The sequence below is a fragment of the Leptonotus elevatus genome, chromosome 10, assembly GCF_054856555.1.
Source record: "Leptonotus elevatus isolate MCC_2025b chromosome 10, RoL_Lele_1.0, whole genome shotgun sequence".
NCBI classification, from domain to species: Eukaryota; Metazoa; Chordata; class Actinopteri; order Syngnathiformes; family Syngnathidae; genus Leptonotus; species Leptonotus elevatus.
The window spans coordinates 7,670,898-7,694,138 of record NC_141248.1 but is presented as its reverse complement, the minus strand read 5'-3'; the positions used below and the strand labels follow the sequence as shown (position 1 = coordinate 7,694,138).

The window sequence follows — 23,241 nt, the reverse complement described above, 5'->3', positions numbered from 1 at the left end:
CACAACATATAAGTATCGTTCATGTAACGTGACTAGACTAGAGGAACTTCGGTGGCTGACATATCTTTGAGTGCAGAAGAGTGACAGGGACTAAGAATATGAAGATTATTACTATACATTGCAAATTTAAATAAAAGCCCTGGTATGTTTTTGTTGAGGATATTATATTATGGCATGTTTAAGAACCTAACAAGAAAGTCAAATTTTCAACAACAAAAAAAAGTTATTTAATAGGACAAATGATTTAAAATACCATAATATTTTATTAACCTAAAAGTACTTGGTATCGGTGATATTGGCACTAGTATTTACTTGGTATCGATCGATACCAAAATCTCAAGTATCGCACAGCTCTACTTAATAGTAGAGTGTGCGGAGGGGAGGGGCAGAGTTTTTCTTACCTCATTTAAAGTCATGTCTTCGTTTGTCAACTGTAGCTGTTGCTTTAAGATCGTGTACGTACTTGCACCCTAACCCTGACACAGATGCTGCAGTTACACTTTGGGCCAGAGGTGGCAGTCTCGAGTAAAAAAGTGACAAACTGCACAAAAATCCTTTAAATCCCTTATTTGTAAATCAGAGTTGTCCATTTGTGACAGATTTGGCCAACCACTTCATTTCATGTGGTTGCTGAAGCAAATCATGAGTCCTCTTCACGTTTCTTGCTCAATTCTTTATCACAATTTCAAATTGTCGTCACTTTTAAGCAAGCTTTTTTTTGTTCATACAAACTCATCTTTAAAGGGACAATGTGTAGATTTTTTCCAAATTTTCAGTGTTCATTCATTAAAAAATATATATTGATTTCAATAATATGCAAAAATAAGTTCTATCACATCAACGTACATTTTTGTATGTATTTGTAGGTCTAGTAATCGCTAATATTGCATAAGTTGTGCCGTGCCTGACAGGAGGCTGACATGTTTCGCCGTCATCTTTCGGCTATGGATACCAAAAGGAAAGAACTTTGTGAACGTAGTAATTGGTGGTATTGGTGTGCTCTTGTGAGTGACTGAAAGAGTGCTTCACTTTGCACATGCACTTTGATCTTAGGTTGTTGCATTCTAATATTCACCACGAGATGGCACTAAATTATTCACACTATTTTGTTTGACTTTTTTCACAAGTAGTTAGCCATCAATTTGTTGCATGTAATAACATGAGCAGGCAATTATACATGTATGGTTAAGTGCATGGTTTCAATTATGTCAAAATGTCCATGTGAGAGAAATCATACCTTCAATGTAGCCCGAAACAAATAGGAGTTTGCTACACTCTAGTCAAACCCGTGATACACAACTTACAATATCCATCAATTTCTACAATCGATGATCGCTTTTAAAGTGTTTTTTTGACTTTTTTTTAGCCTTGAATTGACAGGACAGCTGAAGATATGATAGGAAATTGTTTTTAAATTAGAACTTTGTAGCAGTATCAAGCAAGGGTTCGGGTTTCAGAACATGGTTTCAATGTAAGTGTTCGAAAGGCTTCAAGACACAAGTGGGGTTTCAAAGCAAGGTTTCAAGACAGGGTTATGGTTTCAAAATAGTTTTTTTAGCCAGGGTTTCTGGCTTGGGTTAGGGTTTATTAACCTATAAGTAGGCTAAAAGATGGCCCTGGGGAAATTAAGTGAAATAAATCCTTCTTAGAAAAGTGAATATAAGAAAACCTCCTCATATGATGCAGCACAGTTTTACACAACCAGAAAACAATATCAACATCCATCACAAATGAGTAATAATGTCTCTGTAAAGTGCATCATTTAACACTGGATGTAATTATTCAGTTGACGTAAGGTGTCTGATGGGTAAGAGTAATGGCTTCATAAATCCATTTTAATTTGCCAAGAGAAATCCCATGAAAAAGCACTGTTTATACTTATTACTGAAGCTTTTTTTTTTTTTCATTCCAGTGATTCCATCACTTCCAAGACAACAATGCGAGGACCTGTCATAACCAGTGTGGTCACTGTCCTGTAGTCCAGATAGAGTACACACTGTCCATTCACCTGATACACTAATTGCCGCACCTAAAAGAAAAAAAAGGAGGCATGTTTGGCATAAGACACTTTAATTTTTGTCTCATCAAGTAATATGTTGTTGTTTCAATTCCATTTCAATGCTATATGCATGATATTTACCTTCACTCCAGCAGCTGCTGCTGGGCTTGCAGGGTCAACGGCTTGCACATAACAAGGAGCCACGCCTCTAAGGACAAAGCCCCAGCCGAGTGCATCACCTGTAACCTGGGATCACAGTGAGATCATTCTTTTTTTTTCTTTTTTACCACAAATGTTCTTATCATGTCAAATAAAAATATCTGGGTTTGGATGTACTGTAGTAGTTTTGTGACAAGATAATTATAATGTTAAAAATGACGGTATCGACTTGAACCGTTGACTGAGAGGCAGCTTGTGCTGGCTGCATAATAGTAATACATCATATAATATTAAACTGTATACTACAAATATAGACTAATAATGCCTATAGCAACTCACTGTCAATACTCTCTTGGTGAAATGTGCTCCTGGTGCCAGCAACTCTTCACAAGTATATTGTCTTGTAAGAACTGCAAGACCAAACATTTCATCATATGTTTTCTTCTATCTTAAACAAAGGAATTATACAGCACTGCACTTTAATTGTACACTTGCCTGATTTAGGGTTGCATCTTATGACTGGGGTCGAAGACAGCTGAACAAAAGGGGGAAATCCTGCAGCATGAAGCTGAATGGAATTCAAGCTGCCTCGGCGGCCACTGGTTGCCTGTTTCAGCTCTTTACTGGCTCCTACTGTCAATAACAAAAATATAAAGGCAGCATTTTTGTTTTTGCTCCCATTTTTTATGAGATCAAAGATGTAGACCCCCCCTCAAAAAAATAAATAAAACAAAACGGCATCTTTCAGAGTGGCCTTTAATTGCGGGCAGTCTAAGGCACACCTGTGCACTAATCATGGTATCTAATCGGCATCTTGATATGGCACACCTTTGAGGTGGGATGGATTATCTCGGCAAAGGAGAAGTGCTCACTATCACAGATTTAGACTGGTCTGTGAACAAAATTTGAGAAAGATGGTGACATTGTGTATGTGGAAGAAGTTTTAGATCTTTTGAGTTCATCTCATAAAAAAATGGGAGCAAAAACAAAAGTGCTGTGTTTATATTTTTGTTAAAAATACAAGTGGGAAAGAAATGTCATTTTTCTAACCTGACTGGAAACCAGCGGCAGCCTCCTGGGGTGGGTTTTTGTGCAGAACAAATAGACTGTCTTCTGGTGTTGACGCCACTGTGCCTTGAAAATTGTCCTGCTCGCTTTCACTCAACAATTCAGACAAGCGTCGCCTGCGCCGGAAATTGATGCAGAACTGATAGAGAAGTCCACCGTCAAAGAAATCATGTTTTTTGGCCACTATTTATGGGAGGCGAGGAAAAAAAAAAAAAAAAAAACACAAGTGGGAACTGTTGTCAAGTTGATAAGTTGTATTTTGCTGTAGCTGGCCACCAACTGTTCTGTGGTTGCTGTTCTCTCACCATGCTGAATGATGCCATGCTCTTGTAAAGCAAGGCACAGCTCCAGACTCTGGCACCGGCTCACTGCCTCTCCATTTTGAAGGAGCCAATCAATCAGCTGGCAGCCAGGAAAGGAGCGCTGATACGCAACACCTTGCTCCTCTCTTAGCTGCAGAATTGAGTGCTTGTCCCCAATCAGACTACCGATATAAGAATACAGATTTTATTTCAGGTTCGAAATAAGAGCAGAGTTGACTGATAAAAATAACCAGACAGATTAGGTGATGCTTTATAAAATTCATAGTACAGCATTCCGAAAGCAAGAACTGTGTCAAAAAAATCTGCATTTTACACTTAATAATGATCAGTTATATCAGGTCTTAATTAACCTAACATGCATTTGGAAAGTGGGAGTATAAATTCCGGTAGAAAACACACGCAAGCACTGGGAGAATATGCAAGCTGCACACAGGAATGCCACTAATAAATCAATGTGCTGTCTACTATGTCCATGTTAGTTTGACTAGCTGTTTCATTCAGCCCAAACTGGAGCTTTTAAGAATGATAAACATCAATACAACCAAAGTTTATGCTCGCAAACATCTGCCATCTCCTTGAAAATGGTAGGTTAAGAGAATATCAGCAGGATCCAAGCTCTGATTTGAAAATCTATGGGGTGGTCAATACACAAGAAATTTTTGCGAGGAAAAAAAGATAGATAGATATGCATATCTTAGCCTGTTGTGGTGTGTAAGACTTTGATCTGCACTGCTCATCGAAGCTCTTACTGTTCATACAGTCGTTGTCCTCTCATGAAGATTTTCACTTCTTTATTGAAGGGAAATGTGCCATCATCTTTGCGGAAACGATACAGTAGTTTGGCATCCTTGAATTCAGACCTCTTATCACAAACTGCAACAAAAAAGAAAGATGTGTTGTGTGTTGAAAGTCATCATTGTAGCATTACACTGCTTTCCTCTTACCATGGTGAACAATGTCCTGATCCATGAGGTGCTGCATCAGACATACGGCCGTTGTCCGATCCGGTGCCTCCTTATGGTTCACAAGCCAGGCTATCAGCTCCTCCGCTACAAAACAGTTTGGATATGTTCGTAGGTGGTAACGTCTGTCCTTGATCAGTTTTCCATCGTGAAGCCTCAACCTTGAAGGACGTTTACATCACCCAATGTAACTTTGAAATGACTTTGCAATGCTTTGTCCGCAATTTCCATCATACCTGAGTTGTTCTCCAGCAATCATGACTTCGGCCTTATGTTGACGAGCCATGGCTTTTCTCCTCACGCTACCTGTTCGCTCCATGTTTGTAATCTAATGACTAGCATATAAGTAAAGCTAACGCTCGCCTGTGGCTCTTTTGTGTTCACATAATAGACACGGACCAAATATCATGTGGGAAAGATGTTATGTATACACAGATGAAGAGAAGCAGAGACAGAGATGGCTGCGTTCAATTAATCAGACAGTAGTAATTTTTGTAGTTTAAGTCACTTGATGTGTGAAAACTACAACCAATTATTACCAAAATTCATATGCATATCTCTCGTGCCCACTTCAATCTCTGAAAATATTAAAACGATTTGTTAAGCATTTTAGACTGCCCCTGTATTCTGACCATTTGTTACAGAAATGCCAGTAACTATACTATACTATACTATACTATACTATACTATACTATACTATACTATACTATACTATGCCAGTAACTATTTTGAAAATTGTTTCTTAAATACGTAAGACAAGACATTGTCACTACTACTTTTGTCTATCATGTTCCCAATTTAGCATGTTAAATATTGGAAATATTCTTTGATAAACCTATGATGCAAAACTCGTCTTACACAAGAGACAAATCATACAATGTGTTTGGTTTGTCACGGCTTTAGAATAAACATCACCCTACCCGCAAATTCATTGGGATGCCTGTGGTTAAACAAATGACCACGAGATGTCAGTATTAACTCACACTAACTCCAGACGGTGGTGTCAGGTGACTTGTGTTACGTGAACATTTTTTTGTTGTCGAGTAAGCGCAACAAGGCCAGTCTTGGTTTACTGATTGATTGTTTTAACAGAAGGTAATTTTTTTACGTTGTTGTTGTTGTTGTCTTTATTTGTTTTAATTGCCCCACGGAATGTTGTGCATTCTGTAGGCCTACTTATACAATGCATGCGTGCAAATCAAATTGAGAAAATACATAAGTTGCAAACCAGAAGAAGACAGCAATGTGCATGACGTGTACATGTGTTAACTTGGTCAAGTGATGGTCACGAGCAGCTCTTGACTTTTATGCAAATGTACTCCTGCGCGCTGTGATTGGTGCGCAGCGTGGAGGTGTCGTCTGGAGGGCGGTGACACGGATCCAGTGCAGCTTTATGAACTAACTGTGCCCTCCTCTTTGCACAGTTAGTGCGTCTGGTCCTCAGGCATAAGTGGAGCTTCACTTAGTTCTTGTCAGTTGGATGCTGTTGGAGTCGCGTTTTCCCTCCTGGACGGAAATCTGATTTTTGTGAAGGTTTTTTTGGGGCGGGCGAGTGAGTGCGATTTCAGCGACTGCATGAACTAGTTGTGGACATTTAGGAGCTCTTTCAAGAGACGATCTTAAGGTGAAGATGAGCAGTGAGGCGCACTCGCATTTGGGACTGCAGAAACCCCCCATGAGTTTCGTCAGCGATTTCGACTTGATGAAGTTCGGCGTGAAAAAGGAGGCGATGCAGGCGATAGAACGTTGCCTCAACGGGCCGTGCAACCAGCTTCACAGACCCGACTCGGTGTCCTCCACTCCTGGGAGCACACCTGGAAACTCGATGCCCTCGTCGCCAAACCTGCCTCCAAACGATCTGAGAAATAATCCCGAGGACCCGTTCTGGATACCTAACAACGGGGGTTACCCTCACCCTCAGATGTACCCCCAAGCTTTTGGGCTGACCCCCGAGGACGCAGTCGAGGCCCTCATCGGGGCCACGACGCAGCAGGGACATCCGCCCGCGCCCCACGGCCACCAGCAACCACCTTTCCCGGTTGAGTATGATGGCTACAACCAGCTCGGCGAGACTGCGCATCACTACTCGGATCTGTCGGCACCCCCCGATATGCTCCCAAGTAGCCACTGCCAAGACCCCTATCTCAAGAACGACATGGGCAGCGCCTCCCCACAGTCCCCCGATGAGGTCAGCGGGGCGCACCATAACCATCCCCATCTTCAGGGGCAGCACAGGCGCACCAACGTCGACTGCCACTTCTCAGACGACCAGCTGGTGTCCATGTCGGTCAGGGAGCTGAATCGGCTCCTGCGGGGCCTCACCAAGGACGAAGTCATGCGCCTCAAGCAGAAGCGGCGGACCCTGAAAAACCGAGGCTACGCACAATCGTGCCGCTACAAACGCGTCCAGCAGAAACACATCTTGGAGCACGAGAAGACCAACCTGGTGTCCCAGGTCGAGCAGCTCAAACACGAACTGAACAGGCTGGTGCGGGAGAGGGATGCCTACAAACTTAAATGCGAGAAACTGTCCGGTGCAAACTGTTACCACGAAGCCGGGTCAACCAGTGACAACCCTTCCTCGCCCGAGTATTTAATGTGAGGTGTTTTTATTCTCCAGAAAGAACTGAGAACTGTACTGTAGCTACTCTTCAATAACCAGCAGCCAACGTCGTTTTGACGTTTTGAACAATCACTTCATCGTTAATTCATGTAAGATTCAAATATATCTAATGATAGTAGAGCCGTTCAACAAGTGATGAAGACGCCCAATGAAGCATGCATGCAGGACATGTGTGAACTGTTTATATAGAGACATATCTGCATTTTGTGAGAATTATACTTGAAATCACCCCCTGCCGCTTCTTTTTACTCATTTAATTTCATTTAAATTACATTTCAACTCCCCCTGCCCCTGATTTTGCTTTTGCTTAGATTTTTTTAAATTACCACATGACTTCCTGTTCATTAAAATACACTTTGAAGACAATGATGCTAGTTTTTTTCTGCAGCATTATTTTTACTGATTCTGCTGGGCAGATGTCTTCTTTACTTGCTTGTCTTTTTTTTAAAAGAAAACACAATTATGCAAATTGTTTTTGTGTTTTTCATACACTATGGATTAATAAAACTATTGTGACTTTTTGTACCATGTCTCTCATCTCTTCATGGATTTTTACATTATACAAAAATGTTATTTGCACATTTTGCTTTGCTTTTTAAGTCTGCTATTTAAAAAAAAGAAGAAGACTGCTGTCATTCACAAACGTATACAGTTAACTTTAAATGCACATAAGAAGATGTATCCAACATAAGCATAAGGAAATGTTAATTAATATGTAATTTTTAACCTAAAAAGGGGAGAACAAAAAAAATGTTTTACCAAAAAGTGCAACATTAGTGGTATGCAGTGTTTGTCCAAGCAAATTAGTGAAGAGATTTATTCCTTTTTTTTCTGTAATGTAATTGCGTTTAAAAATGCCCCAAAAACTTTTTGGGGGCAACTGAAGGGACAAGTGCTTTCTCTTTTCTATGACCTTTATCCCTCAAGGAACGCTGTTTCCTGTGGGATCCTGACATGTGAAAGCACAGGAGGCTGACTGGCAGGGGCTGTGGGGCACAGATAAAACGCAGTGGAAATCAGGCTTCCCCTCTTCTCCCTTCCTCAGACAAACAAACCGACATCTGTATTCAGTGACAGAGGAAGAGAGAAGCGGCAACCTGGTCCACACTCCTCTGGACACTTCAAGAGGAATGTTTGCACTTCATGCCTTTTTTTCTTTTTTTGCACTGTTAGCCACTTTGTAATCCATAAGCACATTTCCTCAACACATTTCCGTCCCAGTTCAGAAGAGCAATAATATTTGGATGACCAATCTGCTTCCAAGGCCAATGTGATAAGTGACCTTTTTCACTGTCGAAAAAAAAAAAGACTTGACAGTCCTGTCTTGCGTGAGAGTTCAACTAAGCAGGTGGCTCACTTAATGGTACCATTTTTTTTTGACGAGACACCGGTTTCTCTCATGTTTGACCTCTGACAGTTCTCTGCTCACCCTTCTCAACACAGGTGCAAAAGCACTTTCAGTTTGAAAAGAGGCTTTGGTCCTGGAGCCCTTCCTGCTGTTCTGGAAATACATGAATTAGATCAGATGGTGGAAAATATGCTCAATAGGTATCCATGCACAATCTAGAATGACACTCAATACAAGAGCTGTGTCAAAAATTTTAATTTTTACAACAATAATAATGCTGCGTAATATTAGGGAAGTATTCACTCATTAGTGGCGTTTTTTTACAGTGATGTATACTACACTGTATCATGAGATATCTTTATGATAATTTCATGCTCCAATGTGCTCTAACCCAGTGTTTCTCAAATGGGGGTACGTGAAGGCAATCCAGGGGGCACGCAAGATTTGAAAATACATTTAAAAAACAGCACACATGCAAAAATCCTTTAAAAATAATTATTACATGATGTAAATATTTCAGGAAAATCTAAGTTAATAAAATAAAATGTATGTTCAGTCGGCTATTCAATTTCATTGTATTAAAAAACCCAGTCTCCTCAAACCAGATATGCCATCCTGTCAACCATTTAAAAATTTGATTTAAAATTAATTATTTTTTTGGGGAGAGACACTGAAAGGTGATAATTTTTATGTGCACCACTATTTATTTGTAATGTAATTATTTCCTTTTCAAAAGCAAAATTAAAAAAAAAAAATTTTTTTAGTCTTTTGATTTCCAAATAGTTCAATGTTCAAACGGAGTTCCAAAGTTTAATAAATCAGACAATGATGGCACCCCACTGAGGTTTTTGTTTTTCAACCAAAAATGTTTTTCACTGGTTAGGGGTTACTTGACTGAAAAAAATATTCCACAGGGGCTACATCACTGAAAAAAGGTTGAGAACCACTGTTATAACCTATAGTGCAGGTCTACTAATAAAACGTATGTACTGTAACAGTTTTGACTGGGCTATGTCGTTCGAAAGTGCTGCAAAGTCATTCAAACGTATTCCTAAAGTAATTGGAACGTAAAATGTAGGATAACTGCAAAAAAAAACAACGTTTTCCCATAATGCCATGCGGTATTGACTTGTGCATGCACAATAGTGGCATTACCATTTTGGGAAAAATGTTTTTAGAATTTGGCCTACATATTATGAGACTTTGGAACAACTTTATCAATACATTGTAACTACTTTATTAATAATTGCAGTACTTTCAAACACATTTATCAAGACTTTGCATTATGTTTGAATGACATAGCCCTGTCAAACCTGTTTACTCCACATTGCCAGTTCCATGCTTCCATAAATGTTGTGCATACCTCTTCAACATAATCCAGCATTATAATATGTGCATTCTTTTTAGATTGTGCATTGATAGTATACCAAAGGTCGTACAAAGTAATTGAGTGTACATGATTTTCGTATTTCTTTGAGAGGTGTTAATTACACGAGTCAAATTTGAATAATTACCTACATCATGCCAATCTTCCAATAAACAGCAATTCAGTCTTAATGATTAACTTTTTTTTTTTTTTTTTTACATTTTATGATGTCACATGTAGTACATTACATAACCCACGAGGTCTTACAGTTTGTTTCTTTACTTGGCCCTTTCAAGAAGTGCCTTGTTAGAATCTTTGACGACTATCAGTCGTTGCATTTGGATTTATAAGCATCAGCAGCCTCGTACAGTGTCCGTGTTGGCAGGCAGAGGGGCTTTGTGGCGCTGTATGACAATGTGCAGTGTGCCATTGTAGAAACGATTAGCCAGCTCTTTTCCCTCGAATGTAATAGGCTGGAGCGACTGATGTGCGAGCCACACATTTCACCCCACCCCCCCCCCTTCCACTCCACCGCAAAGACCCCAAGCCCACAGCGCCTGAGGCAGGCTACTGAGTCAGCAGGAGGGAAAGGTGTCTGCACGTCTGTGGCATCAGAATAGAGAAAGGGAATGATTGCACACAAAAAAAAAGAACCCGATAATAAAGAGGAAGCATCATCACGTCTTAAATTCTTTCAAAATCCCTAACGCAGAGCTCTTTATTAATTAACGTGACCAATACACTTTGACACAATGTATAACGCTTAAAGATGTTTGGTCGAGAATGTGAGCTTTGCCAGTGTTTGGCTGTGTCTCAGACAGTGGACACAGACAGAAGAATGCTGCAGAGAGTCGCCATTGTGTGGGGAGAGTCAGAGGAATGCAGGCACACACGGACACCAATGAACACAACCAGAGGCCTGGGCCAACAGAACCGACAGTTCAACTGGACTTACTATTTGGACCTGTGATATCAAACTCATGTTGCCTGAACATGATTGGGGACTGACTTGAGAAGAGCTCGGAGATTAGATACAAACGTGCGTATTCAAAGAAGCATTTGTTAATCAGCTGTGTAAACGTTTGTTGGTTTCAAACAAACACTGCTGATCAAGGAGTGAACTCTTTGCTCAAAATGATGATTGGTCAGCTTTGACCCCTAAAATCAGGTGCATTCTAGTTCCAGCTTAGTTTCCCCTTCACGGTTGTTTTGCAATAGTAAGAGTTTAAAACTGACGGTCGTCTGCGGCGTCACGTGAGGCGCAAAGCAGTGATTTGGACGCAGGACAGGATGGTCGAGGGGCTTCCTCTTTCACTTCCTATATGAGGAGCCAGTCAAGTGACTCTTTGTGAGAGCGTTATGCTTGTATGTCGCAGGAAAACACAGCTTGGATGGCTGTGGTTTCCGCTCAGGATGTCCACTCGTTTCTGGGCAGTTGTGACACTGTGAATCATGCCGTGATCACACACGTCTCCATCGACATTGCACGCACACAAATGTAAAATGAGTGCAAGAGCAGTTTCGCTAACGAGGTTGAAGCAAAGTCATATTTTTTTTAATACATTTTTTAAACTTTTTTTTTAATGGTTGCGGTCATTCTTGCACGTCAGGTTTTTTTTTTTTTTAACGGTTTTCCACATCCTGACCAATTCCTTGGTAATTATACTGGTAATGACTAATGTTATCACATGACACGCTCTGTGAGATTCTACTGAGCGGTTTAATATGTAGCTCTTCAAGTACAATAAAGCTTGGGGAGTTATCTTATTGGCTTCCTAGGGATGTGGTGTTCAGCCTGTTTATGCATCAACTTGTGAGGATCTGATAGGACGGACTGCTGATAAACAACTTGTCACGTTTCACTGGACACCACTGACAAAGTCCTGTCACATTACAGACCCTGTACTTTGCTCGGAGTGCAAAGGGTGAACTTCTGTAATGTAATAATTATACAGCTTGCTCCCATCATGACGGAACAATATTGGAAAGCACAGGACTGAATGATGTTGCTTTTTGTGATGGGTACATCTTTCGGCTTCATTAGTGTGACACTGCAACTTTAAAGGATAAATGAGGCCCGTCAACGTAGGGGGGATTATCCAAGAAAGCCGAGCTCTTTCCCTTTCTTTCCCTGTTAGGATTTCCTGTCCTGTTTTATGGGGGTCATGCAGCTGGCAGGCGCCCTCCTGTTTCTGTCCATAATAATGACAGGCATCCATTAGTGCACAGTAGAAACACGAGCCACAGAGGTTACCCCCCCCCCCCCCCCCCCCCTTCCTATCTTTAGGGATGATAATTGTGTCTCTTAGTTTCGGGGGTTATTTTGATTGAATTTGTTTTACTCAAGAAAAGTTTAAAGAACCATCACCAAAAATGTGTTTTAGGGGTTAATAATCGGTATGTGCTTTTTACTTTACCTTATTGATTTGTGTTCAGCATGGCAGTGGTGTCATATGTTCCAGAGAACTCTCACAAGACTCCTTGAAACTGGGTGTGTCACTCTCCCACTAATGTGTCATGTTAACATCTCTGTAATGTCATAACTTGTCTCTCATTACTCTCCAAAGGTGGCTGCCAAACTTTAAGTCATGTTGCTACTTTGCATATAGACAAAGTGGTAGAAATCCTTTTACACACATCCTTGGGCGGGTTCAGTTTTTTTTAACAGTAATGGAGAAAAGACCAACATGTGAGGGATCTATTTAGGGCCTTTACACTACAGTGACCCCCATCTTGTTCTTGGTCAAAATACAGGAAGTAACCCACTCCTAGTTTTTGTTTGTTTCTTTGTTTTTTACTTACTTTGAATGCTTTCCTACATTACATCTGCTGTTGGACATTGCAAAGTTGTTTTGTTCATGTGCTGTTAACACTGATCAAATAATGTAACAGAGTCACTTTTGTTAGCTAAAATTTTAAATTGTGGTACTTGTACTTGGGGGAGCTTTGTTTTGTTGTGTATTTTTTATTTTATTTCTGTTTTTCTGAGAGAAAAAAATCTGTTTTTCTGATTTTTTTTTATGTCATTAAAAAATCCGTAAAACAGGGTAGAAAATTACTTAGAAAAACTGTTTTTTTCCCCCCCTCAGAAATATAGGGGGGGAAATGTATTGGGGGAAAAAAATGTAAAAAAAATAATTTGAAAAACAGAAGCTGGTGCTCTGTTGGTAATTTATTTATTTATTTATTTATTTTTACCTCTGAACTCAAAGCGACTTGCAGACTCGCTAATGGCGATACTTTCCCACATACCTCCAACATACCTTCAACTTTATCATTTACTGGCTTAGGTAAGAGAAGTATACAAACATGTCAATCAATCAGCATGATTTTAGTAAGCTAACAGTTAAGTCTCTACGGAAGCGTATTGCATGCGGAAAAGTGTCCGCCATTAGTGTGTCTGCAACAAGTCACTTGCAGTTCAGAGGTGAAAAAAAATACTCCAAAAAACAGAGTGCTGCAAATATTTTTTTTCCAGGATTTTTTATATTGTTTTCCTCTGTTTTTCTGAATATTATTTTTTCTGTTTTTCTGAGTAGTTTTTCTGACTATTTCCCCCCTGTTTTTTAAAAATATTTTTTTAATGATAAAAAAATAAAATATCCAGTAAAACAAAAAATATATATTCCGGAAAAACTATAGAAAAAAAATACACAAAAAAAACCTAAGCTCCGCCCCAAAAATTATTTAGAAAAACAGGAGTTTTATTTCTCTTCAAGTGAATGCAATACACTTACGTGATTTATAATATCAACTAGCAAGAAAGAAAGTTAGGCCTCCTCTGCCTGTTTTTATGAAGCTGTTTTTCCCTCTTAAATGCTGGGACTCAACACGATTAAGTCCGACGTTTGAAGAGCTTCCTTGTCAACACTCAACGGCTTGGTATCCTCAAGTGATATGCACTTAAGTCAGAGCAAGTATCCTATTCATTGTGAAGGACATCCCACTCAAGAGGGGAAGGGTCAGATTGTGATATAAATGTTCCCTGTCAGCACTCTTCTGATCAGTTTTCAAACTTTCAGGCATTATGTGTGTCCGTGTCACATTAAGATTTTATAGGATACCTGATCCAGTATGGCAAAAGTTACTGAGGTCAAAGTGAGTTTATTCGTCACTCTCGGTTTTAGTATACTGTAACAAGAATCTGAAACAAGAGAATTAAATATTGCATTTGTAAACAACATGTTCAACCAAACCATAGGATTTCATCTAACGGAAGTCAAAGTCTCTAGATGGAAATTAGCTAACGGAAAATGCCACAACTGTAACTCTCTGCTTGTGGGAACAACAAATATTAAAGGGGGCATCAACCCCCCAAAAAATTCTTGACAATAATATGTTCTATACAGCCCCACTAGTCTAAATACGGTATTTTGGTTAATATTGCGTTAATGAAATATGAGTTAAGCAGCAAAATCCAGCATTTTTTATCAATATCAGAAAATGACATCACAGTTGCTCAGGTCTCCGGTAGCAACCAATCACAGCTCAGTTGTTTACTAAAGGCTGTGATTGGTTGGTTGGTTGCCGAGGCCTGAGTAACTGTGATGTCATCATCAGTTGACAGCAAGTGGCAAAATGGCCGCCCCCTGAGATGGATAAAAACGGATAGATTTTGCTGCATAACTCAAATTCCACAAATGTAATATTAATCAGAATGTCATGTTTCGACTCGTGAGATCACATATATTATTGTCAAGAAATCTTTAATGTCACTTTCCCTTTTTTACACTGAAAGGGCTTCTTCTTGCTAGTTATTACGCTTCTTCTCTTCCAGTAGATTAAAATTTAGTGCTGCCGTGCTTGTTGTGGCACAGTTTGGTACTACATTGAAGTCGCCCCCCCCCAAAAAAATCCACACTTGTCTCAAAAAACCTATACAAAATGATAATTTAAGAATCTGCATGGGCCACAGCGACCCTGCCCGAAAGGAAGAGATGCCACAGACAAAAAAAAGTCAAGACAATATTCCAACTTATTCACATAAGGCATGATGATGATTAACTACCCTTAGACGTGATACAGCAGCAGCTTGGTGTCACATAGGAGAAAGTGAGGTGTGTAAAGAAGCAACCTCTGAGCACTAACATGTCCAGGCTGTACAACAACATATGTTGGTGACCTTTGACTCAGAACCCAACAAGCTCTGACCCGATCCTACACACCGTCAGGTGTTAGGCAACATAACTGCCTTCATAGTTGGCGAGACCCCCTTATCTGTCTGTTTCCCGTATGTGTTGACACTACTTGCTGCAGAACACACACACACACAACAGACAAATGAGTGAAAACGATACTATGAAAAACTACAATGGCATTCAGGAGAGGAGCAGAGGAAATCCTAATTTAGATCAGTACCAATACGTACTGCTTGATAGATACAGTACATAATAACCGCATATGCTAATTTTGTTATTAACTCATTCACTGCCATTGACGGCTATAGACGTCAAAAATGTATTTGAACAATTTCTCCTAGTTTAACATTTTTCCCACTTTTGGTAACAAGAGTATGAAAACCTAGATTTTTTAAATATTGTATTAGAACAGATATAAAATTTGTGATTAATCGTGAGTTAACTAGTGAAGTCATGTGATTAATTACGATAAAAAAAAATATTATAATTTTTTAAAAATATATAAATTAATATATATATTTTTTTTATAGAAAAGATTATTACAAATTAGGGGCATCATGTGATTAAAATTTGTAATCGTAATTAATCGCATGACTTCATTAGTTAACTCACGATTAATCACAAATGTTATATTTGTTCTAAATGCACCCCCAATTTTTTTTTCTAGTTTTTCATACGCTTGGTAACAAAAATGGGCAATTTTTTTTTAAACTAATATAAATAGTTCAAATGAATTTTTGACGTCTATAGCTGTCAATGGCAGGGAATGAGTTAATATACATGCATTATTCACTGGGAGGATATCCTGGGAGGAAGGGGGATGAAAATAAAACCTCTATATCACAGTATACATGATTGTTTCACATTTAGGAATGATCTATTTTCTAGTGAACTAACAGAAAAAGTCAATAATCCCCCTTAACAGAGGTAGCCATGCACATGCAATCATGCACAGTTGAATCATATCAAAGCCCAAAAACTGCCTGCTTGACTCAAATTGACTGTGCTGGTGAAAAGCATTTGCTCTCGGAGTGTCAGCTTCAAGTCCCTTTTGTGAATGTGAGGTCAAAAGGTCAGTGCAAGTGTGCGAGTGACAGCAGTAATGGCGCACGGGGCTATATTTAAATCCTAGGAGGAACAGCCTTGGCTCATGCGCGGACCCTCTTTTGATACAACATTGTCAGCATCCATATGACTTTATGCTAGTTTTTATTTGAGTACATTTGATGATGACATGTACGTCTGAAGTGTGAAATGGGAAGTTTGTATTTTGGACAGCAAGCTCCCTGTTTGAAAAATGTATTATTTTAATTATTGTGCCGCTCCGTTGGAATAGGTTTGATTGATTAGGAAGAAAATGGGACCCCTTGCTGAGGAGCTGAGCGGCTTTGTTGTCAGGGTAGATGTGCTGTTGAACTGTGTTGATGCGTTGGTTGCAGCTGAGGTGTTTGTAAAGGCTGCTGGTGGCTGATTGGTGGAGGCGGTGGAAAGCTCAAGCATTGGGCTTTCCCACACAGCCAGAGCAGACGTTGAAATGGGAGCATTTTCACTGAAGCTTTATCAAGCTCCGATCACCCGATAGATCGTTCAGAACTACAGATACTCCATAAGAACCTGTCAGTTATGCCTTCAGTCTTTGTGTTTTGAGGGCTGCTCGCCTTGAGGGCTACTTCAATATACACACGCCTATCGCTGCTGCTATCTCGACTGTATATCTATGTCAGCAGTGGACTGAGACAGGATCATGAGAAATGGAGGCAATCCTGGTCCTCAGGCCCAAGGATAGGGGCGATGCTCTTAGCCGTAAACAGGTTTTATGCGTTTCTGTGTATTTATCGCCTTTGGAAAGGTGGCATGGCAAGACTTCCCACAGGAGTAACGAGAGTGTTGTCATCCCACACTTTCCTCTCCTCGCGCCTCATCTTACTTGATCATTTGCTACTTATCGGTGCATCTGCTTGGCCATTTCGTGTCAGGATTGCAGGTTGCTGCAAGCCACAGTGCACACAGTTGGGACTTTGACACAAATGGTGTCATTGAATCAAGTATTGATGGCATGGTTTGATTCTGAGACTAAATGTGCGCGTTGTCAACAGCATCTTGGGTTTCTTTAGTAGCAGCGGAGTGGATTTAACTCATTCACTGCCATTGACGGCTATAGACGTCAAAAATTCATTTGAATTATATTAGATTTTTTTTTATTGTGCATTTATAACAGATATAAAATTTGTGATTAATTGACTAACTTTTTATAATTTTTTCTTTTTTATTAGGGGCATTAGGCGATTACAATTTTTAATTGTAATTAATCACATGACTTCACTAGTTAACTCAAGATTAATCACACATTTTATATCTGTTATAAATGTACAATACATTTGTTTCTAGGTTTTCATACTCTTGTTAACAAAAGTGGAAAAAAATGTCTATACTGACGTCTATAGCTGTCAATGGCAGTGAAATTAATACATTTCATTTCAATGGTATAAGTAGACCTTTGTCCCAATTCCAATTTTATATTCAATTGAATACACTACAAAGACAAGATATTTTATCTTCAAACTGATCAACTTTTTTTTTCTTCAAATATTCACACAATTGAATTTGATGCTTGTAATACCTGCCACTGTGTTATGTCACCTTTCTTTTTAACAACAATCAGTAAGCATTTGGGGACTGACGACGCTTATTTTTTAAGCTTTGCAGGTTAAATTCTTTCCCATTCTTGCTTGATGTACAACGTCAGTTGCTCAACAGTTCGGGATCTCCATTGTTGTATTTTTCACTTCATAATACCCCACGCATTTATATTGGGAGACAGGTCTGGACTGCTGGCAGTCCAGTCTAGTAAAAAAAAAAAAAGCCCCACTAGAAGCCCTCACTGTTGACCTAACATATGCAGAATGTGGCTTAATGTCGCTGAAAAAAATCAGGGATGTCTGTGAAAAAGAAAAATTGTGTAGATGGCTTCATATGTTGCTCCAAAACCTGTATGGACCTTCTAGCATTAATGGTGCCTTCACAGATGTGCAAGTTACCCATGTAAGTAACACACCCTCATACTGTCACCGATGCTGGGTTTTGAATGTTTGATAACAATCTGGATTGAATTTTCTTTTTCGGTCTAGAGCACACAACATCCATGAGTTTCAAAAACTATTCGGAATGCGGATTCGTCAGACAACACAACACTTTTCCACTTTGCGTCAGTTTCCCTCAGATGAGCTTGGGTCCAAAGAAGCCGGCGGCATTTAACTGAGAATGTTTTTTTTTAAATGTCTCTGGAGCCCACGTGGCAATATCCTTTACACAATCATGCTGTTTTTTAATGCAATGTTGCCAGAGGGTTCAAAGGTCATAGGCATTCAATGTTGGTTTTGCTTTTAATGATATTATGGACCGCAGATGATGGAATCCCTAAATTCTTTGCAATTGTATGTTGAGAAATGTTAAAATGTTGGACTTTATGCTCACGCAGTTGCTCACAAAGTGGTGAAACTCACCCCATCTTTGCTTGTGAGCAACTGAGCTTTTTGGGGATGCTCCTTTTACACCCAACCATGACACTCACCTGTTTCCAATTAACATGTTCACTTGTGGAATGTGTTCCAAACAGGTGTTTTTTAAAATCTTTTTTTATTTATTTTTTAGCATTCCTTACTTTCCCAGCCTATTGTTGCGGCTGCCCCGCCTTTTTTAGAACGTGTTGCAGGCATTAAATTCAAAATGAGAGAATATTTGCAAGGGGAAAAAAACATTTGGACATGAAATGTCTTGTCTTTATGTGAGTGACTCCAATTCTAAGCACAAACTCTAATTTGAGTCAGCCATTCGGCATCAATGAAATGTTTTTCTGTGCTTAACTTTTTGTTGTTGATAACTTATTTTTACTCTTGTATGTCAATTGAGAATTTTAACTGGTGAGATGCATAAAGTTCCATTCACTCATTTCAGCTCTGATGAAGCTCATTCTTGGACAAATGTTTAAGGCCTTGTTAAGACCACCAGCCAAAATCCAGTTTTTAGACTTTTGTAGTCTGGGCAGTCACAAAGCACATGAAATCCGACTTTTTGTGTGAAGGATTGAAACCACATTCGGGAGGTAGTGTCATATCCGATTTAGACAGGATGTGTACCACTCTGAACACACAGATTAGATCCTGTCTATGACATCAGTCTATGCGACGCAAAACCCACAACGCTCTGCAGAACACAAGCGCTGTCAGTATCACATCGCCTACTAGTTCCTCGCATGCTACAGCAGTCAAACGCCTAAAAGGCTCCACTGCCCTGTCGGCTCCTCGCATGCGCAACAGGAATACTAGTGATAGAACAATGTTTTTTTTTCACGGCCGATAGCGATTATTAGTTGTCAAAGAGGCCGATAACCGATATTTCAAGCACATGTTCATTTGCAGTAAAAGCTCCCTAAGGTTTTCTACTCTAAATCACGTTTTACAAAATTTCAACATAATTTCTTAATTAAAGTGTTTGTTTTTTAAAAAAAAAAAAAAGTGTAGGGAGTTCCCAGTGTCATCTTTTATTAAGTGGACATTTAAATAAATACATAAATGAAAAGTTACCTGTATATCACCAGGCTTGGGGAGTAACAGAATACATGTACCGCCGTTACGTAATCAGATTACAATTTTTTAAAACTGTATTCCCTTACAGTTACAGGAAAAACATGTAATCAGATTATAGATACATTTATTAAAAATGTGAATTACTTCGAGGGATTACAATGTGTGTACAATGTCTACGATGAGAGAGAAAGAGAGAGAGAGAGAGAGAGAGAGAGAGAGAGAGAGAGAGAGAGAGAGAGAGAGAGAGACAAAGAGAGAAAGAGAGAAAGAGAGAGAGAGAGCGCGACAGAGAGCACGTGCACGGACTACGGTCATGTCCTCCACACGCGGGATGTTTGAAAAGGTTTCACGGACGGGAGGAGGGAATGGCAACCGGTATTCACTGGAATTTACTCGGAACGAAAGTTTGAGCTGAGAGTCCAGCAGCATGCTACGCTGTAGCTTCTTGCTAGCTAGCCCGCTAGCCTACAACCATAATGTACCTTACACCTTCCAAACAAATCTTCCTCCCACCAATTCAATATTTAAACATCATGCACAACATATACACGGCTAAACTAGTGACAGGGATAAAAGTTCATTTTGCAGTTGATGTTATGCATCATCTATCTATCTATCTATCTATCTATCTATCTATCTATCTATCTATCTATCTATCTATCTATCTATCTATCTATCTATCTATCTATCTATCTATCTATCTATCTATCTATCTATCTATCTATCTATCTATCTATCTATCTATCTATCTATATTGGGCAGTGCGGAGCGGTAAAAAAAATGTTGCAATAATGTGACGTTAAACGCGCTGGGCGATGCCTTCGTTTGACATCGTTGCAACCTGTCAGATGAGTCAATAATGATGTGGCGCTTGCTAAAAAACAGTGCGGACGGTCAGCCCTAAAAATCGGATTTGTGGAGGAATCCAATTGGAATCAGATATGCCTGCAGTCTGAACGCAGCCTTAACACATCAAAATAGAAAAAAGGGCCTTCACATCAAGTTAGTAGCATCAAATAGTCCAAAATATCATGATTACAATTAAGATTAAAATGCACCTATTATGACGAGTGTCCAAAAGCTAACTAGCAGGGTACATAAAAACAAACAACCATTCACGCTCACACCTGTGCACTTTTAGAGTCTTCATTTAACCTAACATGCATCCTTTGGGAATGCGGGAGGAAAGAGAAGACCCACGCGAGCATGGAGAGAGTTCCAATGCCGAGTTATGAACCCTGAACCTCAGAAGTGTGAGATGATTTTCCTCTCTTCCATTTAATGAAGATGCAAATTTGAGCCACAAAAAGCAGTGACGGCATCATAAAGGTGAAGCCTTGGCTCCATTGTGAGCCAGCATCACAAAGAGAGCTTGACCTTGCCTTTTGCCTCTTGGCTGTCTGACAAAGCAATCCCCATGCTCTGGTGCAGCACGGCTGTCCTCTAAATGAAAGTAGCTGAGAGACGAAGGGCAAAGAGGCCTATGGAATATCAATGTGCAATGCTCTCATTTAAGATTAAAGCTTTGAATAGAGCCCTATGGAGTCGCTCGCCTAAGAAATGCTTGACATTTTACCCTTGCTGACTCTGGATAAAAAGGTGTCCTGTCCCACCAGTAGCATCACCTCCGCTAACTAGCGCCCCCCTCTCCCCCTTTCTCTACTTGGCCCCTCCTCAATCCTCCAAATTCATTGTGGAGTTATTGACTTAGGCTCCAGCCACACTTCGAACAAATAAGTAAAATGGATCCTCTTACTGGCGGCGAATGATAAGAATACTGAAATACCAAAAAGTGTGTGGCTCAGCAAAATGACAAAGTATAGAAGGGAAATATGAGGCCACTGTGATAAACCTTGAGAAAGAAATGTTCTACAACTAGATGGGTACATTTGCGGATGAAAAGGGGGGTGAAGAAGAAAATATGCACTGACAATATGTGAGTCCCATCTGTATGCCAGCTTGTGCTGATACTGTTTTCAAGATAAAAATGCTAAATTGCAACCAGGTTCTCATCTTACTTTCGATGTACTTTGACCCCCAAAACCCCCCCAAAAACATCTGATATAAGATGGGTAATCATCCTCAAATCACTGCGAGTTTTACCCTGCGGTCTTTTAGAACTCAGCAGCTTTGCTTCAGCTTCAATTGAAATCCAAAATATTATGCAGTCGATGCTGCACATTTCTTGATGAATATTCCCGGGTAAATTTAGTTTAAAGGGAAAAATAAACAATGGTTCTATGTAAATGATACAATTTAAAGTAAAAAAATATATACAGTATTTACAGTCATTGTTTTACTCAACATAATTCTGAAAGTCCAGATAAGAATATGTGTATTTAATAAATGATGGAATGTCTTTAAACACAATATAGATCATGAGATTAAAATGTAGTCTATGGCGGTAACCCCGCTCGTGATAAACAGAATTCCACATCACGCTCCAACTCTGCAGTTAACTGAATCAATGCAATTCCACTTGTGCTGATCTTGCAAACTGAGACCCTTCCCCCACCCTCTCTCTCTCTCTCTCGCTCTCTCTCTCTCTCTCTCTCTTTCTCGCTCTCTCTCTCTCACACACACACACACACACACACACGCCCTCGTGGGGGCAGGTCTACCCATCGTAGCATATTAGCGGTGGAAGTCGTCACACAATCAAGACAAGCCAGAGTATGAGACGTCAAGCCAATTTGTTTCCTTCTTGGCGCTCCATCACATTAGCAGGGTAGCTATACCCTTGAGCTAAATCTAAGTTCACGCAGAGGGAGCAGGCTGCTGGACAGCGTTGTCAGCACCTTTTCGACGGCTGCTGACATGTATCCACAGACTGACATGGAAAGAAGAAAAAAACATGATAGTTTGAAACACGCTCCTACGGGTCTTCCTTTTTTTGTGGGCTTGTAGTTCTTATCCTGAGGCAAGAGCAAGATTATTTAACTAAAAAAAAAAAAAGGGCCTCAGTCAGAGGTTCGACTCATCAGAGGATTCAGTCAAGTCGAGGGAAAGACTTGATTTCCACTCTCTTCAGGCTGGCAGCCTAAATGTGCTACAAGACAAATACATCTCAACAAAGCCAGTCATTAGTTCAATTATATATATGTCTACTTTAATTAAACACATAATTGATTATCCAAGGACAAATTATAGCCATTCCATTGACCATAAATCGAAGGGATTAGGCATAACCACCACTTGACCTCACTGCGCATTGACGGGCCTTACTGCATCACGGCTGCGTTTGCCGTCAAAATGTGTCTAAAAGTGGCTCCAGTTCAGCTAAAACAGTTAGAGGGGAAAATACAGTCATACTGCTTACGTCGGACTTTTCCAACTGAATTCATGAATATATATGAATCCATCTTGCATATCAATCTGAAGCTCCCTCCAGCTGTCGCCATTGTCTTTGTTCTTTCAAAGTGTTTTCTTACAAGGTACTTCAAGTGGTATCCTGCAAAACCCGACCATGCTGCTTTTATAAAAATATAAGATGTGAATTTGTAATTTGCTAGGCAGTTTATCGGAAGGAAATGTGATGGATGTGCCCCCCCCCCCCCCAATTTTTTTTTTAGTACTGCTACCATAAAATAACACATTCCAAATTACTTGAATGGTAAATGTTTGCATCACTGGGACACTTCTATAACAAAATTATTTGAAGCGCTAAAA

The 23,241-nt window shown here is 39.7% G+C and overlaps 2 protein-coding genes across 3 annotated transcripts; one reads left to right on the top strand and one right to left on the bottom strand.

Moving 5' to 3' along the window:
• Window positions 1-934: 934 nt before the first annotated feature.
• LOC147166907 (DEP domain-containing mTOR-interacting protein) lies at window positions 935-4,885 on the bottom strand. 2 transcript variants are annotated; one of them, XM_086086791.1, is made up of 9 exons: window positions 4,748-4,885; window positions 4,494-4,672; window positions 4,299-4,422; window positions 3,532-3,710; window positions 3,209-3,409; window positions 2,654-2,791; window positions 2,498-2,568; window positions 2,141-2,245; window positions 935-2,029 (listed from the first exon to the last, which is right to left on the bottom strand). In XM_086086791.1, the coding sequence occupies exons 1-9, from the start codon at window positions 4,828-4,830 to the stop codon at window positions 1,904-1,906; spliced, it is 1,206 nt and encodes a 401-aa protein (XP_085942917.1). In that variant the 5' UTR covers window positions 4,831-4,885; the 3' UTR covers window positions 935-1,903. The 2 variants fall into 2 exon arrangements, with proteins under 2 accessions (XP_085942917.1, XP_085942918.1); XM_086086792.1 differs by having other exon boundaries at window positions 2,654-2,788.
• Window positions 4,886-5,928: 1,043 nt separating this feature from the next.
• On the top strand, window positions 5,929-7,664 carry mafbb (v-maf avian musculoaponeurotic fibrosarcoma oncogene homolog Bb). The gene has a single exon (XM_086086793.1). The coding sequence runs from the start codon at window positions 6,142-6,144 to the stop codon at window positions 7,111-7,113; it is 972 nt and encodes a 323-aa protein (XP_085942919.1). The 5' UTR covers window positions 5,929-6,141; the 3' UTR covers window positions 7,114-7,664.
• Window positions 7,665-23,241: the final 15,577 nt, after the last annotated feature.